This window comes from Zonotrichia leucophrys, chromosome 18 (assembly GCF_028769735.1).
Source record: "Zonotrichia leucophrys gambelii isolate GWCS_2022_RI chromosome 18, RI_Zleu_2.0, whole genome shotgun sequence".
Classification (NCBI taxonomy): domain Eukaryota; kingdom Metazoa; phylum Chordata; class Aves; order Passeriformes; family Passerellidae; genus Zonotrichia; species Zonotrichia leucophrys.
Window position 1 is genome coordinate 8255453 of NC_088187.1, and position 15717 is coordinate 8271169.

General features: G+C 47.6%; 2 protein-coding genes across 3 annotated transcripts; both read left to right on the top strand.

The window, feature by feature from the left end:
* The first annotated feature begins 454 nt into the window (after nt 1-454).
* Nucleotides 455-7921, top strand: ADAP2 (ArfGAP with dual PH domains 2). 2 transcript variants are annotated; one of them, XM_064728605.1, is made up of 11 exons: nt 455-562; nt 885-999; nt 2100-2230; nt 2905-2996; nt 3119-3204; nt 3543-3652; nt 4284-4430; nt 5155-5238; nt 5652-5714; nt 6938-7015; nt 7587-7921. In XM_064728605.1, the coding sequence occupies exons 1-11, from the start codon at nt 488-490 to the stop codon at nt 7794-7796; spliced, it is 1191 nt and encodes a 396-aa protein (XP_064584675.1). In that variant the 5' UTR covers nt 455-487; the 3' UTR covers nt 7797-7921. The 2 variants fall into 2 exon arrangements, with proteins under 2 accessions (XP_064584675.1, XP_064584676.1); XM_064728606.1 differs by having other exon boundaries at nt 6941-7015.
* Nucleotides 7922-9380: 1459 nt separating this feature from the next.
* Nucleotides 9381-15416, top strand: RNF135 (ring finger protein 135). Its single transcript, XM_064728604.1, has 6 exons — nt 9381-9786; nt 10721-10807; nt 11348-11518; nt 12438-12597; nt 13016-13117; nt 13904-15416. Exons 1-6 carry the CDS (start codon nt 9454-9456, stop codon nt 14437-14439), a joined length of 1389 nt encoding a protein of 462 aa, XP_064584674.1. The 5' UTR covers nt 9381-9453; the 3' UTR covers nt 14440-15416.
* The last annotated feature ends 301 nt before the right edge of the window (nt 15417-15717 follow it).

The window sequence follows — 15717 nt, forward strand, 5'->3', positions numbered from 1 at the left end:
AATTTAACCTGAAACTAGAAAAATATTTAATACCTCAGCCTTTTTCTGAATTAATTGGCCATCTTGAAAATCTTTGTCTCGAATTTTTCTCTTTGTCTTTTCTCTTGTCTTAGATAAACAGAATATTTGTATTTTGTCTTAGATAAACAGAATATTAAGGCACGACTTTTTGGCATTTGCTTTATCATGGAAGAGGAACATTTTCAGTCGGGTTGAAATGCTGTATTGTCTCTGTGTTGAGCTGCGTGGGCAGAGTTTTCCTGGCCCTGCTTGGTGTCACCGAGCTCCCCCAGAGCCTGTGGGAGCAGAGCAGCGCTGGGAGAGCGGGGCTCGCCTGCTCCGGCGGTACCGGCGCTTTTTCGGTCCGTGTCTGGGGCGCCGCTGCCCTTCTGTTCCCCAGCACGCTTTGTAAACTTTTACAGAGAGCTGGGGCTGAGGCAAACCTGGAGGGCGCGGACGAGCCCTGCTGGACCCCGGTCCCTTAGCAATGGATGTCAGCGCAGAACTTCCGACTCCGCGGGAAAGCTGCGGGGGACCGGGCCGGGACCGGGACAGTGGGCAGGTGCCGGGGGACCGGGACCGGGCCGGGACCGGGACAGTGGGCAGGTGCCGGGGGAGCGGGACCGGGACAGTGGGCAGGTGCCGGGGGACCGGGCCGGGACAGGGACAGTGGGCAGGTGCCGGGGGACCGGGCCGGGACAGGGACAGTGGGCAGGTGCCCCCGGGCCGGGACAGGGACAGTGGGCAGGTGCCCTCGGGCCGGGCCGGAGGGGCCGCGCTCCCCGAGCCGCCGGCGGGAGGGGGCGCCCGGGGACACGGGAGGGGACGGGGCGTCCCGGGCCGCTCCGGTTCCTCATTTGCCGGCTGGGCCGAGCCTCCCGCAGCCTCCGCGCCGGGCACCGCGGGCGATGGACTACGACCACAACAAGGCGCTGCTGCTGGAGCTGCAGAGGGCGGCCGGGACCGGTAACGATCGCTGCGCCGACTGCGGGGACCCAGGTGAGGCGGCTCCGCCGGGCAGCGCCCCTCGGCTCCCAGAGAGCAGAGACAGCGGCCGTGACGAGGGCCGACCGCCCCCTCGGGCCGTGGCGCCGTGTGGGCGCCGACCGGCCCGGTCCGCAGCTGGGCCGCTCGCTCCGTGCTCGCTCCGTGCTCGCTCCGTGTCCCGCAGGGCGGCTGCGGTCGGTCCCGCGGCGCTGCCCGCTCCGGGGCACGGCGCTGCCCGCTCCGGGGCACGGCGCTGCCCGCTCCGGGACACGGCGCTGCCCGCTCCGGGACACGGCGCTCGGGAGCCCCGCGGGGCCGGGGAACCGCAGCAGGGAGCGGGAAACGACCTCAGCACCCGGCGCTTCCCCGGGTTATCTGTGGACAGGGCACGAGGCTGCAGGAGCAGGAGGGTGCGTGGGCTGATTTTCAGCTCGGGGAATGTCTGCGCGCAAGGGTTGGGGCAGGAAAAGCGCGGAAAACCCGGCGGAGCCCCCGCGCCGCGCTGGCGCCGGTGCCCGTTCGGGTGGGTCAGGCGGGAGCCAGCGGGAGCTGAAGGAGGCGTCAAGTTGCTTCTGTTTAGCGTGATAGGGAGAAGTGGGCGGTGGCGCAATCCAAGGAAATGGTCCTGCCAGAACACTCAGTGCCTGTACGGATGCGCCTGTCAGAGCTGCTGCAGGGGATGTAGCAGCCGGCAGGAGCCGGAGCCTTCGCGGGCACGGACACCGCGCTGTCGGGGTTGTACTCCGTTGTACTCTCCACAGTGCGCACTGTCGGCACCTTCTGCCGCTGTTAGTTCAGCAACAGCAGCTTTTCATGCAGAACTAATCATTAGCTGAGCTTTTCCATCACCACTCATCTGCCCGCGGAGTCACCTTCATTTTAAAGCAGATAGGCAGTTAAGGAGTGTACAAACGCAGGGGCCACATCGTTCATTGGAGAAAGCAGGTATTGTTCCCCTGAACACAGTGAAGTGACAGCCTTAAACAGTGGGGTGGGATTCGAGGTGTTTACTAGGTGTGAAGCCTGGACTGTGCATCAGATGAGGGTTTTCATCCTTGCCAGTGGATGTGCCTTTTCCTGTGTATTAATTGATTGTTTGTGTTTTTATCTAGATCCAGAGTGGGCTTCTTACAAACTTGGAATATTCATTTGTTTGAATTGCTCTGGAATTCATCGCAATCTTCCTGAAATCAGCAGAGTCAAATCCCTTCGGCTTGACTTCTGGGAGAGCAATTTAATAGAGGTATAGAGGAAAAAGTAATAATTCTCTACACTGCATAACCTTCTCTGCCATGTAATTCCTGTGCCATCCACCATGGACAGTGCAACAGAGCCGTGTTAATGCATGGGTTACTTTAGGGGGATTTTTATGACCTCCACGATCGCATTACACTGATAGGTCACTGCTAGGTGACCACGTTCCTAACAGTCTGTGGTGTGTATTTTTGTATACACAGTAACTTCTTCCTGTGGCTTAGAAACCCACAGATATTTCCTGGCAGTATGTTCAATTAAGAAAGCAACATACCCTTCTTAAATTTTGGTTCAGCCTCTCAGCATCCAGTTGAATTGTGTTAATAGCACAATCACAGTTAATAAGTGGGAGGAGATGAAGGAATGGGGAGATCATATATAAATTTTCTCCTAATTTTCTTTTGTTCTTTTCATCAGCAACCACAGTTTGTATTTCTTCACAAATGGTTCAGAACTGTAAATACTGAAAAAGGTGCATCCACCTAAAACCAGCAAACTATAGTGCCAAAGGGAATTAATAAATGTATGTAAATACACTCTGAGAGTTATGGCAGGACTCAGAAAAAAGTGCAGCACTCCCTTTGATACAAGTCTCATTCTGTGTTTATGACTTGGTGTTGATTTGCAGTGGCACACCTAACTGTAATGTATTTTGTGTTTCAGTTTATGAGGAATCATGGAAATCTCTGGGCCAAAGCTAAATATGAGGCAAAGCTCCCTCCGTACTATTACATCCCCAAGTCCCACGACTGCATGTAAGTTGATGGTGTATTCACTGCTGCAGCCCTTTGCATTTGCTTCCCTTTCAGGTCTCCCTGGCTGGCTGCTGAAGCTACAGTAGAGACTGATCAGCTTTATCCACGTTTTCCTCTTTCAGGGTTTTAAGACAGCAGTGGATTAGAGCTAAATATGAGCGTGGGGAATTTCTTGACACTGGAGTCTGCCACGATCCCTGTTCTGCAGGTAAAAGGATTGTCAGGGAGGTCTCAGCCTCAAGGCCAACAGCACAATGTTCTGTTGGCAGCTTTGGAGATCTCTAAGGTTGGCTTGTCACATTTGAACTGCTGGATGTGCAGTCACTGCTTTGAGTCTAGCTTTGAGAAGAAACTCCTAAGAAAAGGCACTTTCACAAGTGCAAGGGTATATTCAGATCTTACAGTTCTCTATTTCTTCCACTTATTTTTTCATGAGGGGAAAATTCTCAGATGGAGAAGAGACTTGAAACTGTGCCATATCACACTTAGCTAAATAGTCCTGCCCTTGTGCCACCCTTGTCTGACACTTTTGTGTGTGCTCTGCAGGCAGCCGTGAAGGATGCCTCTGGAAGCTTGGGAAGGGACGCAGACAGTTCCAGAAGAGGCAGTTTCTCCTGTCAGCAAAGGAAGGGCTGATGAAGTACTACACCAAAGAAGTGAGTTCTTCAGCCAGAGCTGGCCATAGGTAGCAGGTCTACACCCACCCTCAGACCTTGCTCTTTGTGGGCAAAACCCAGCACAAGTAGCCTTGTTTCTAGTTTTGTGGCCAGCCTGTACTTAGAGGAGTGGACAAGTTTCTCCCTTAATATATGTGGTATATTGGACAATTTTGGATTTGGTTCTTTTTCTCTTCCCTTATCTCAGCCTTGCAGCCTCCTCCTTCTTAGTGAACAAAGGAAATGGGTACTGGCAGTTGAATAGGAAGACAAAGAAGAGATCTGCTGGCAGTTGTTACCTCTTACATTACCAAAATATCCTCTCATCTGCTCCTGCAGCAGGGTTCTCTCATGACTCCTTTCTGTGAGAGACTGGAGCTAACTGATCTCTGACTGGGAGGTTGGAGATATCCCTGTCCCTTGCAGTGCACACCCAGCCCTCTTCAGTAGTGATCCAGCATTTGTGGAGGAATCTAAGTGGTTTTATGTTGCATGCAGTTAAGGCTTTATGTTTCAGGTATTTCAGGGTGTCTGCTTTCTTCTCAGTAGGGGTTTGGTCTCATACAGTTGATCTGTCCTGCAGTACATTCCCTGAGAGCACTGTAATAAAGTGATGCTTTTCATTTCACAGTCCAAAGTTCCAAAAGCCGTTATCAGCGTTGAGACTCTGAATGCAATGTTCCAGGTGGAGAAAATAGGACACAATCATGGGCTGCAGATCACATACATCACAGATGGTCAAACAAGGAACCTTTTTGTCTATCACGAAAGTGGAAAGGTGAATATAATGGAGATTCTGGAGTAAGCAGATGCTTAGATGTTGGATCTGTATTTTGGAAGAGTTACTGTGTCTGCAAGATCTGGTTTTAGTTGGGATCACTAAGACTTGTAGAATATAGCAAGTTGCAGAATTTGATACTTCTAGCTGTAGCATCTAACTGTAGCATCCTGCTCCTTTTCTGTTGGGGCATATATTCAACCTCACCCTTTGGATAGTCTGAAGTGGTGCATGGATGTAAATCTCTGTAAGGTAACTGCCTCATGGTTTTATGTGGGGTTTTTTTACAATTTCATGGTTAAATTCTTGGCACGCATAAAGAATATTGTTCTACGTTATTTCCAAGCCAACAATGATAATTTTAAAACGTATTCCTGTAGATATTGTTAGACTTCTGTTTCTTCCTTCACCAGAGTTCTTGTGTCTTTCCAGGTAGAGGTTTTTAAACAACCCATAACTGAATCAACTGAAAAAGCCTGTGTATACAGACTTGGGTGACTGTCCATGCTGAGCATGTCTTGGACCTCCCAGGAAGGGCATTCTTAAATTATTTTCAAGGGTCAACGTTTTTCAGGTGTCTGGGGCAAATCACTGACCCTCTCTGCCCCTTGGGGAGAAAGTACCTCTTTACAAAGAGGTCACAAGGAAGGAGAAAGGCATTTTGGAGAAGCAGTGCTCTTACTCTTCTTGTTGGTGTTTGTGTCTGTGTTTGCTGTTTCCCCAGGAGATTGTTGACTGGTTCAATGCTATTCGGGCAGCACGTTACCATTATCTCAGAACAACCTTCCCAAATCTCCCTGAGCCTGAGGTGAGAACTCAACAGGGCTTGAAGCAGTCTAGCCAAATATAGCATGGGAAGACATTTTCTCACTTCTTCTGACACTCAGGTGCTTAAAAAGCAGCACTTGGGTGCAGGGAATGGACAGAAGAGGTAGAAGGAAAAGCACACTGAATAACAGGCAAAAACTCGGTTGGCATTTAAGGCCTTAAAGTCTCCATGTGATTCTTACACAAGTGTAATCTGTAAAAAAAATGTTACGTTCCTTCTTACTTCAGACTTCCCTTTATCAAGCGGTCAAAAAAATCCCAGACCCCAAAAGCCACAATTGATGGTGATTAACTTTCACAAAAACAGAGCAGAAATGCAATCTTGAATGAGACAGCCTGTCCTGGTTTTGGTTGGGACAGACACAGACTTTTTTTGTGTTTGTGTTCTCCTAGCTCATACCCAGGATCACAAGAAGTTTTGTCAAAGAAGGATATATGGAGAAAACAGGACCAAAAGTAAGTGCACATTTGGCATTACACAAACAGGATCATTCCAGATAGAGAATATTTGGTAGTTCAATGATCTTGACTTGTAAATTATTTGCTCAGTGACTCTCTGCTTCCTGGGTTGATAAAAGAAACCATATTCAAACCTGCCATGTTCTTTGGGACCACGTTTTATTTTGTGTGGAAAATAAGATTGGGAAGAAGAATCCTTGAAGAATAAGCAAGGTGGATTAGCTGTCAATGGACATGCAAAGTGCTATTACACAACACCACAGGGATTGTTATATCTGCTAACTGCAGCTCCTGCTACAGTAGAACATGATGTGCTGACCTCCCCCACTTCTCTGTTTCACTTAAGAGTCCATTGCACTTAAGTCACATCTACTTAGAGCAGCAAAGTGTCATTTGAGCAAATTTCCCTACAGTGAAGCCAATAGTTTGGTTTGTTTTATTGTGGGAAGTGTTTGGGCCAGTACTCCTGGAACAGAAGAGCAGGTTTTTGGGCACTGCTGAAGGAGGAGATAAAGATGTGAGGTCTTGTTTGAACACAGCCACTTCTGGCCTTGCTCTCCTCTGAGTGAACCATGAGCCAGGTCCTGTTATAAAGTTCAGCAGTGCAGTGCTGATACTGAATATGCTGGGTTTTGGCCCAGCTTTGGTGCCAGTGTTCCAACACCTCTTCTGCAGGTATTTGCACACAGGATGAAAGATTTTGTGTTTTTCTGCTGAGGCCTAAACTCTGCTTAAACTGAGTTGAGTCCTAGAAGAGGCCTCTTCAGTTCAGCCTGGAGCAATTAATAGCTCAGGAATGGTCAGGTAAGTGTAGCTGATGGAATTAGCACCTAAAAAAACCCAACTAGTATTGTACACCCAAAATTCCAGGGACAGCCTCCCTGATCAGATTGTTGGAATTGATTGCTCACTCTCTTCACTATCACCACTCAAGGGTTGTTCTCTACAGTGCTTTCAATCCATTTCATGCAACTTCCTTAATCCTGTTAATTTGATTACTTCCCTGCCCAAAGGATTATCATTGAATGTGAATCTGTATTTTGAGCCCAGGGAGAAGAGAGAGCTGAGGGCTGCACACACACAGCAGTCCTGTTATCAGTTGCAGGGATGAAGGAAACTGAACTCCAGCTCCAAGTCATTTAAGTGGTCCTGGGATTTGAATAGACTGAAGTCTGCTTTGACACTTGGGTCTTTAAAGAATTTCTACCATTTCCTTGCAGCAGAAGGAGGCCTTTAAGGTACGCTGGTTCTGCTTGGATTCTCAGGAAAGGAACCTGCTGTACTTTAAAAATCCACTGGTAAGAGGAGTGTTCTTTGTTCCACAGCCCCTTCATGAAGCAGGTGGGGGGAAGGGTCTGTTCTCATCCACCTTTTCCAGTGGCTCTGCCAGGCTGGAGCAGGCCCAGCCTCGAGAGCCCATCTCCCTTGCCAAAGGATGTCTCTGAAGCTGAGCTGGTTGGGAACTCTGGCCTGTACAGTGGCTGTGAGAAAGATCTTTTTAAAGTAACTGCTGCTGCCTGTGGTTCAGGCCCCCTCTCCCCCAGCCCTAGTGCCTCTGTGCCTGTAACCTTAGCCAAGATGAGCAATATTCCAGCTGACAGCCCCAATGTCCTGCTTTAGCCATGGGAATGTCCTTTCCTGTCCCTTCTGAACACCCACCAACCAGCTCTGTGAGGGTAGGACCTGTCTTCTCCTCCTTAGAATGCCTGTGAGTGCAAAATCCCCTTTGTGTGTTCCGTGCTGGTGTCACCAGTCTGTGTCATCGTTCCCCTCTGCATCCCCAGATCCTGTTCCATGTCAAGGACAGGGCAGTGTCTGCTGGAGCTCCACTCTCTGCTGGCTAATGGCTGTTTTCTGCCTCCTTCCCAGGATGCATTTGCACAGGGCCAGGTTTCCATTGGAAGGAAGGATGAGGGATATGAAGTACGAGATGATTTGCCCCAGAAAGTCTGGGTGAAGAAGAAGAAGCCAGTGATCACTCTGGTCACGCCAGTGAGAGAGTTTGTGTTTATCTGTGACAATGACAGGCAGCAGAAGGAGTGGATGGATGCCTTGAATGGAGTCATCACCCAGCTCTGATGTCCACAGGGAGGAGCAGGCAGGCAGCTGCATTCCACCTAGCTGCAGCTTCTGGCCACACAGGAACAGGGTTGTTTTCAGCAGAGTGGGATAAATGTTTCTTACAGCACTACATTTCTGGCACAATAAATAAACAAGCCAAGTTTAAGTTGTGGAGGATACTGTAATGGAACCAGTCCTGTAATGGAATCACACAGATTCTTCTAGCTCCTTGCTTTCAGCAGTCTCTACTGTTTGGCTTTTATGTGAGTGGCAAATCCAACATCCAATGATTTTTTTCCAAAGCACAAACCCACACAGTGCCTCAGTGAATGTGTCAAGAGTAAAGGAAGAACATACATTGATCTGGCTCACCCAGGAACTGATGAAGCTTAATGAGCTTGATTAAACTGAACATTGAAAGGCAGAAGCAAGTTTTAAAAGTATTTTCTTCAGTGACTTGCTCGCAAACACTCCGTGAATGAGGACTGATGTTCAGTGTTGGAGGGGAGCCTTCTCATCAGGTACCACTGTGTGCAGGAGCTGATGGAGATTGTCCTGGCTGACACAGAGCACTGAGTGTTCCATGCCTCAAGACAATGTCTGAGATTCTACCAAGCAGCAAATAATTCACACATTTAATTCTTCTTTACAGATAGCCTGATTTTGCAAATCAAGAGGAAGTCTTGCAGACCAAGTTTCTGGTGAGGCTTCCACCTTCTGCTGACAATTGCCAGCTGGTCTTAAGATACTCTAAATAGTTCTTTTTCTACAGAAATGGGAAGTGCCAATATTTGCAGGAATTAGTGACACTAATTCTTCTTTCTCCCCCAGCCCCACTCGCCCAATAGTGCAAAGGAATTGAATTGGTTCATCATTCTGCCTTTCTCAGCCAGCTCATTGTCCAGCTCTGAGTAATGTGCAGCAGTTTTATGTATTGGTATGCTCCCATGAACTTCCCTGTGTTCCAGGCTCTGCCCCACACAACCTCATTCGTTCTAGCTCACATGGTGGTTCAGCAATTCTATTAAACAGTCTAATCCTGCAGCTCCTGAAATCAACAGAGAGCAGCTTTTGAGTTGTACGAGGCACAATGCCAGTCTTCATTGTTAATTGTTATTTTGAGATGACCTGAGTAGCTTGGGATGACCTCAGAAGGGTTTGGTCCCTCCAGTAGCCCGGACTTCAGTCAGACAAGGTCTGCACTGTGCTGTGCTGTGCCACTGCTCTCCCGGCTGGGTCACCAGACTGCCCATGTCAGCAACTCTCGCTATTACAAAATCGGGAAATTCACGGCGGAAATGAAATAGTGCAGATAACGGGGACTTTTTTGGACAGTCAATGAAAGCGAAGGCCAGGCTCTAGAGAGTTCTGCGTCACAGTCCATTTCCACCGGCAGCCCAAACCGTGCGACCAAGGCACGTGAGAAGGGCAGAGGAGAATAGAGCAGAGCAGAGCAGAGCGGGACAGAGCAAAGCAAAGCGGGGCAGGGCTGGGCAGAGCAAAGCAAAGCCCTGGGCAGAGCAAAGCAAAGCGGGGCAGAGCTGGGCAGAGCAAAGCAAAGCGGGGCAGGGCTGAGCACGGCAGAGCCGGCGCGCCCGGGCCGTTCTCGGCACCGGAGGAGGGGCCCGGGGGAATCGAAACCGCGCGGCCGCTGCGCTCCGCCCCGGGCCGGGCCATGGCCGCCGTGCTGGAGCTGGAGGGGCTGGAGCTGCAGTGCTCCTGCTGCCTGGAGTTCTTCGAGGAGCCCGTGCGGCTCCCGGGCTGCGACCACAGCTTCTGCCGGGACTGCATCCTCCTCCACTGCGCGGGCCGGCCCCGCGCCCGCTGCCCGCTCTGCCGGAGCCTCTTCGAGCCTCAGCAGCTGCGGCCCAACCGCGAGCTGGCCGCGCTGCTCAGCTTCATCCCGCGGGAGCTGAAGGAAGAATTGGATGCACAGAAGGAGCCGGGAGCCCATGGAGCTGCTGCCTGCAACGGCCTGAGCTCGGCGGGGCGGGGACATGGGGAGAAGGTACGGCCGGAGGCGGCCCGGGGCCCCCCGACACCGGGAGCTTCACCTCTCGACATCCTGGGGCTCCTCCGCGACACCCCGGACATCCCGGGGTTACATCCCGGGGTGACATCCCCCGACTCCCTCGGGACATCCCCCGTCACCCAGGGAGTCCTGCCCGTCGCATTCTGGGACAGCACCCAGCGGCACTCGGGACAGCCCGGGTTCCATGGCCGGGGTTCCATCTCACGGGACAGCTCGGGGTTCCATCCCACGGACAGCCCGGGTTCCATGCCACGGGACAGATCAGGTCCCATCCCACGGGACAGCCCGGGTTCCATGGCCGGGGTTCCATCCCACGGGACAGCAACACATTGAGCACATGGGTTCGGCTCACAGTGTTAGGGGCTCAGTGCTGGTGTCTGACACACTGAGAGCAGCATAGCTCAATGAGAAGAACTAATTCCTGTACATATTCAGCCGATGCACAATAGTAGTGACTTCTTGTGCTGGGGGTTATTGCATCAGCATTGCATTGGAGGCTGCTGAAAGGATGCATAGCGTTATTAGACAGTGCTACAGCTCCACCCAGCTTCATGGCACAAAATGGGACAGATTCATGATCTAGGTCTCTGCTTAAAACGACTCCCAGAGGAGGAGATGAGAAAAATGTGTTGACCTTCATTATTTTAGCACATATGTATCTTTTTCAGTCAAGCTTAGAGCATATTGAAGCTCACAATTGTAGTTGAACATCTAATTAATTGGTGATTGTTGATGTTGACTTCATTGTGATTATTCCTACTCAGAATTGTGTCTCTCAGACACCTCCTCAAACAATCCATTGCTTAACTAATGTCAGTCATGTAGGGAGTTTTTATTATCCTGCAGCTTAGCCTAGTTATGCTTTCTCTGAGGTTTATATAGATAAATAGTCCAATGTGTCACTTTAAAGGAGGAAGAGATATGGGAGAGCTCCAAGCAACAAGAAATAACTGCAGAGACCATCCACCTGTTGAGGAAAGACCTCAATAAAACAAAGGTACACATTGTACAATCATCACCTACAGTCAATTTTGCACTGTTCTGGGCTGGAGATGTGTTTGACTGCAGGGTTGCCTTCCGGCTCAGAGCTGGAATCTGCCTTTTTGTTTCCTTCTTTTCTGTCACAATTCTGTTTTTACTGATGAGAATGAATATATGGCATCAGCTGCACTAATTTGTGTCTTGGCTGCCACAAAGGCCACTGGAATTGTGCATTGTTGCATTTATCTCATTATCCCAGGAGTAGCCTGAATGTTTCTGGTACACTTAGATGCAAATTACAAATCATAAGAGGGAATATTGAACTTTCTGAGCTGTCAAGCAGACTCCACTGGCCATAAAATATTCATGATCCTTACCATGCCCAAAATCTCATTGCATGTAAATGCAGGATAGTGTCAAATGTATTTTATTCCTTTGAACAAAGTTTTCTGGTCCACAGGGGTCAGTCAAAGAGCACATTGGATGGGGCAGTAATTCTCATATTCCATGAATCTTTCCTAACCACACAATGATCTCCATATTTTCTGCCTTTCAGGAATATACATCTCAGATCAAAAGCCAGATTATTAAAGATTTCTGTTGCATGAAGGAATATGTTGAAAGACAGGAGAGAAACACACTGATGTTCATTGAACAACAGCAGAAAGCTGCTCAACAGAAAATTGAAGAGACTATTCACCAGCTCACAGACATCAAAGCCCAAACTGTAAGTGATGAAATGAGGTGGCAGAATATGAGTAGAAACTCAAGCTCACTGTCTGGGGTAGCTGAATATGTACGGAGCACCTTTGAGGTCCCCACTGCACCATTCTCATAAAGACAATGGTGCCAATCCATGGACTTTGCTGTCAGCAGGGAAAGTAAGAAATTCAGAGGAAAAAAAGTACTGAGAGAGGCACAGACTGGGAATGGAATTCAGAACTAGATTTTTTCTGAAGATATTGGTGAGCTGGAATGAAGTGGGAGCTGCAGTGCTGAAATTCAGTCCTCAGTCGAATCTAAAGTTAAGATTTTTCATGATATTTTTATATTCCAGAATTTGTATTTACACAAAGGTAGGCAAGTTAAAAAACTCACCGAGTTATTCAATATTTTGTTATTCAATATTTGTTTTCTTGTGGAAAACACGTCAAGGGCTCTCAAAAGGTGCAGTTAAAGCACTTCAGATTGTGCAGAGCCGGATTTGATGCTGAAAACAGCAGTGCCAAGTGATGCAAGTTAGCCAGCAGGAATTTGGAGTGGGGCTCATACATTTTCAAACTTTTGGTTTTGGTACTAGAAGAAGAAGCAAAAGGAAGTAAAGAGAGCAACTTTGTGTATTCATATGAATACTTAAGGAAGTTGTGATATATATCTATAAAAGAAAAATTAGTTGCATTCTTGGTTTTCTTGGGGAAAACACAGTCTTTTTATTTTTTAATAAGAATATCCTTCACTATTTTCTATGAGATTTCAGGTTGTTTTGCTCAGGTGACAGTCCTATAAAGGAAACTTTTGTTACAAAGAGTAAGATTCGTGGAGATCCCAGCTCTTTTTCCACTTGGGCTTTATATTATAATCTGATCTGTGAGATTAAATAACTGCAGCTGTTTACATCTTTCCCTTGATCCTTTTGTCATTATTAGAGAGACTTATGTGAGGGGCAGAAGCACGAAGGCTCACCTTTGACAATAAATAAAATAACACTTGATGAAAAGCTTAATGTTGTCAAAAGGGCTGTAGAAGATCTTAAGAGAAAGTTGGAAATTTTACTCTTGGAGAATTATGCTCAGCATCTCCCACCAGGTGAGTTTTCCTTATTTTGAAATCTTTTTCTTAAAGGCAGTGGATTTAGCAAATAGAGTAAAAAATTACTTTGTGCAAATAAAACAAGAAACACAATACTCAGCAAATACTAAAGAACACTAAAAATTTTTAAGACAGAAACTGCTTCATCTTCATAGAATGATCCAACTGCTTTACCCATCTCACTCTTCTGACAGTTCCCCTCTGACCACACCAGCATAGAGTGTTTTGTTAATTTTGGGTTAAAATATTTGCCTACACATCCTTTGTAATTTCTACAATCAGAAAATGCAATTCCTTGTTTTGCACTTGGACAAGTAGCTGGTTTTATTTAAGGTGTGTTTTCCTTTAGAAGCTTAAATACTTCCTATGTACATTTTGAAGAAATGCCTTAACACTCACTCATTTTTGTATTTAGTGCATCCTCCAGACTCAGACCAGGAGCCAAGTGTCAGCTCATCACCTCCAGAGCCTGCAGCTGAAAGTCCTGAGCCAGCCATTTCCAGCCAGTTTTCTCAGTGTAAGTATCCCAGCCAGCAGGACTCTCAACACATCCAGGTGACCCTGAGACTGAGTTTGCTGAAGAAAACTGTCCTGCCAACATCAGCAGGAAATGTGGCTGTTTACTGAGCCATGGAACACAATGGAGTTGCCATGAATGAATCAGTTGCTGGCACATAATGTAACATTGTACCTGACTGCGGATGTAGGATAAAAAAGAGATAAGAAACCTGTTTTGTGTAAGCTGTGTGGTGGCTTGTGCTGCCTGTGGAGTCTGAGCTGGTGTACAGGCAGTCACTGCTCTTTGCTGTTAAGCTGTAGTTACTCCAGTTGTTACTTGAATTCTGCAACATTTTGACAGAACCATTTTTGCAGTCAACGCACTCTACTACAGCTGTAGCTTAACACAGCAAACAAATGTTTTTACTGATAAAATAGGTAAGAACTTGTCCCAGTGAACAGATGACTGTAAGCTTTATGAAGGTAAGCATCCCATTTGTTATTGACAGAAAGGTAATTTTTAAAAAAAAAGATTGTGGCTGGGAATAAAATCCATCTGGTAGGGTGCAAGGTACTTTCACCTTTCCACTGGAGTGCATATGAGTCTGTCATGGATATTTACACAGTTGTGCCTGTTAAATGTTTCAGTATGCCCAGGATACAGTTGATAGTGCTTGATTGAGGATTTTTGAACTTTGATTCAGGTTTATGGTTTGATCTTTGGGTTTCATTTCTCTTCTGGAGCAGGGATGCACCTGCCTTCTTGTTGCCTGCCTGTGAGAATATTTTCCTTTCTGCCTTCCAGGGGCAGAGGATGTGACTTTTGACCCCACAAGAGTACACGAGCACCTGGCACTCACAGCCCAGAACAGGAGGGTGATGGTTTCCAGCCACCTGGCCAGTTATCAACCATCACCCAAGAGATTCTGCATCAGCCAGGTCATGTGTTCACAGGGCTTCTCCACTGGGTGCCACTACTGGGAAGTAATTACCAAGGACAGTGATGGGTGGGCTGTTGGAGTTGCTCATGAAATGATTGGTAAAAGGGACAAATTGGGAAGAACTGAGCATTCCTGGTGTGTAGAATGGCTGGGTCCTAAAAAACAGCTGTCAGCGTGGCATAAGAATCAAGAAACATTATTGCATAAGGACAAACCACTGAAGGTTGGAGTTTTCTTGGAGCTACAGAAGAAGACTGTGTCATTTTACTCCATTGCTGACAAAGAAATGCTTTTGCACACCTTTGAAATCAGTACCTCAGATCCTCTCTACCCTGCTTTCTGGCTGTACACTCTAGAAAGAAATGGATCTTTAACTATAAGTCAGCCGAACAGGAGATGAAGCCTACTGAGAACAGGGACAATTTTGCCAGTGAGTGCAGAGTTTCTATAAAAGCCTCAGTGTTTAGCACAGGAGTGTCCCAAGGAGTGAATGCATAACTACCCAGGCTTTCCTGGGAATCAGCCACTGATAATTCTGTCTGCTCTGCTTCTCTTCATGCTGTGCTCTGGTCTAGCCAAACTTCATTAAAGCAATTTCAGCCCATGCTAAAGGCAGTAACCACCCCTGTAGGAGTCAGATGGGTTTCTCAAGCAGCTTTAAGTAGTCCCAGGATATTCCTAGAAAGAGTGGACTATGGAAGCTCTCATGTTGGGGATAAGCCTTTCTCATTGACCTCATTTTTCCTATATTGATATGAAAAAATACAGAAGAACATATTATGCCATTACTTTCTGTCAAGTGAGTTTTCTTTAGACAGATCTGATTGATTAAGGAGTGCTCAAAGGATAAGAATGTTACTGATCTTGGGTATGAAAATCTTTCCCTTTAGGGTAGGCAGTAACTGTAAAATAGGCTTTGGATTTGAGGACCTGACACTTCAGGGAGGTGTCCCAGAAGAACATCATCTCTCCAGAACCATATTTTAGTCTTGCCCTGGCCAAAGGGTTGTCTGTCCTGGTGGTGGTGTGACCATGGGCATGCTTGTGGAAGCAGATGTTGGGGTGTATTTATACCAGCTAATAAATCATGTGGTCACTTTAGTGCCCTTTTTAAGGGCCTGCAAACAGGACTTTGACATGGGAAGGACCATCTGGTCTTGCCAACAAGCCTGAGACAAAGCAAGAGGTTCTCAGTTGCTTGTGGGGTGTGAGGGAACCAGAGCTGAGGTCCCACAAAACCTATGGACAGCTTGATTTGAGAGATCCACTGCTTCATGCAGGCACACTGAAAACAGCATTCCCAAGAAGCAAAAGCTTTCTCAGGAAGCTGAGACTCTGGCATTACAGAATTGACAAAATAAAAGTTTATTGTGAGTAAAGCGTGTGGGATTCAGCTATTTCATTTAGTGGAGTAGAGCTCCTTGTCTTTTAAAGTACTTGACAGAACTGCTGCTCTCCATCAGAGAGGCTCTCTGCTGGCACTGAACACTGATGGCCTAAATGCACATTTATGTGATCCCAGGGTGTGCCATTCAGTGTCTCCAAGGCTGGGGTGGCTTTCCTGGGACAGCCAAAGCCACTGCCTTGTTAGTGTTGAGGTGTCCTTTGCTGGTTTATCTGGAAAAACAACAGCTGCAGCATGAAGGTGCTGGACATCCCCAGTTTCCCACATAGGAGT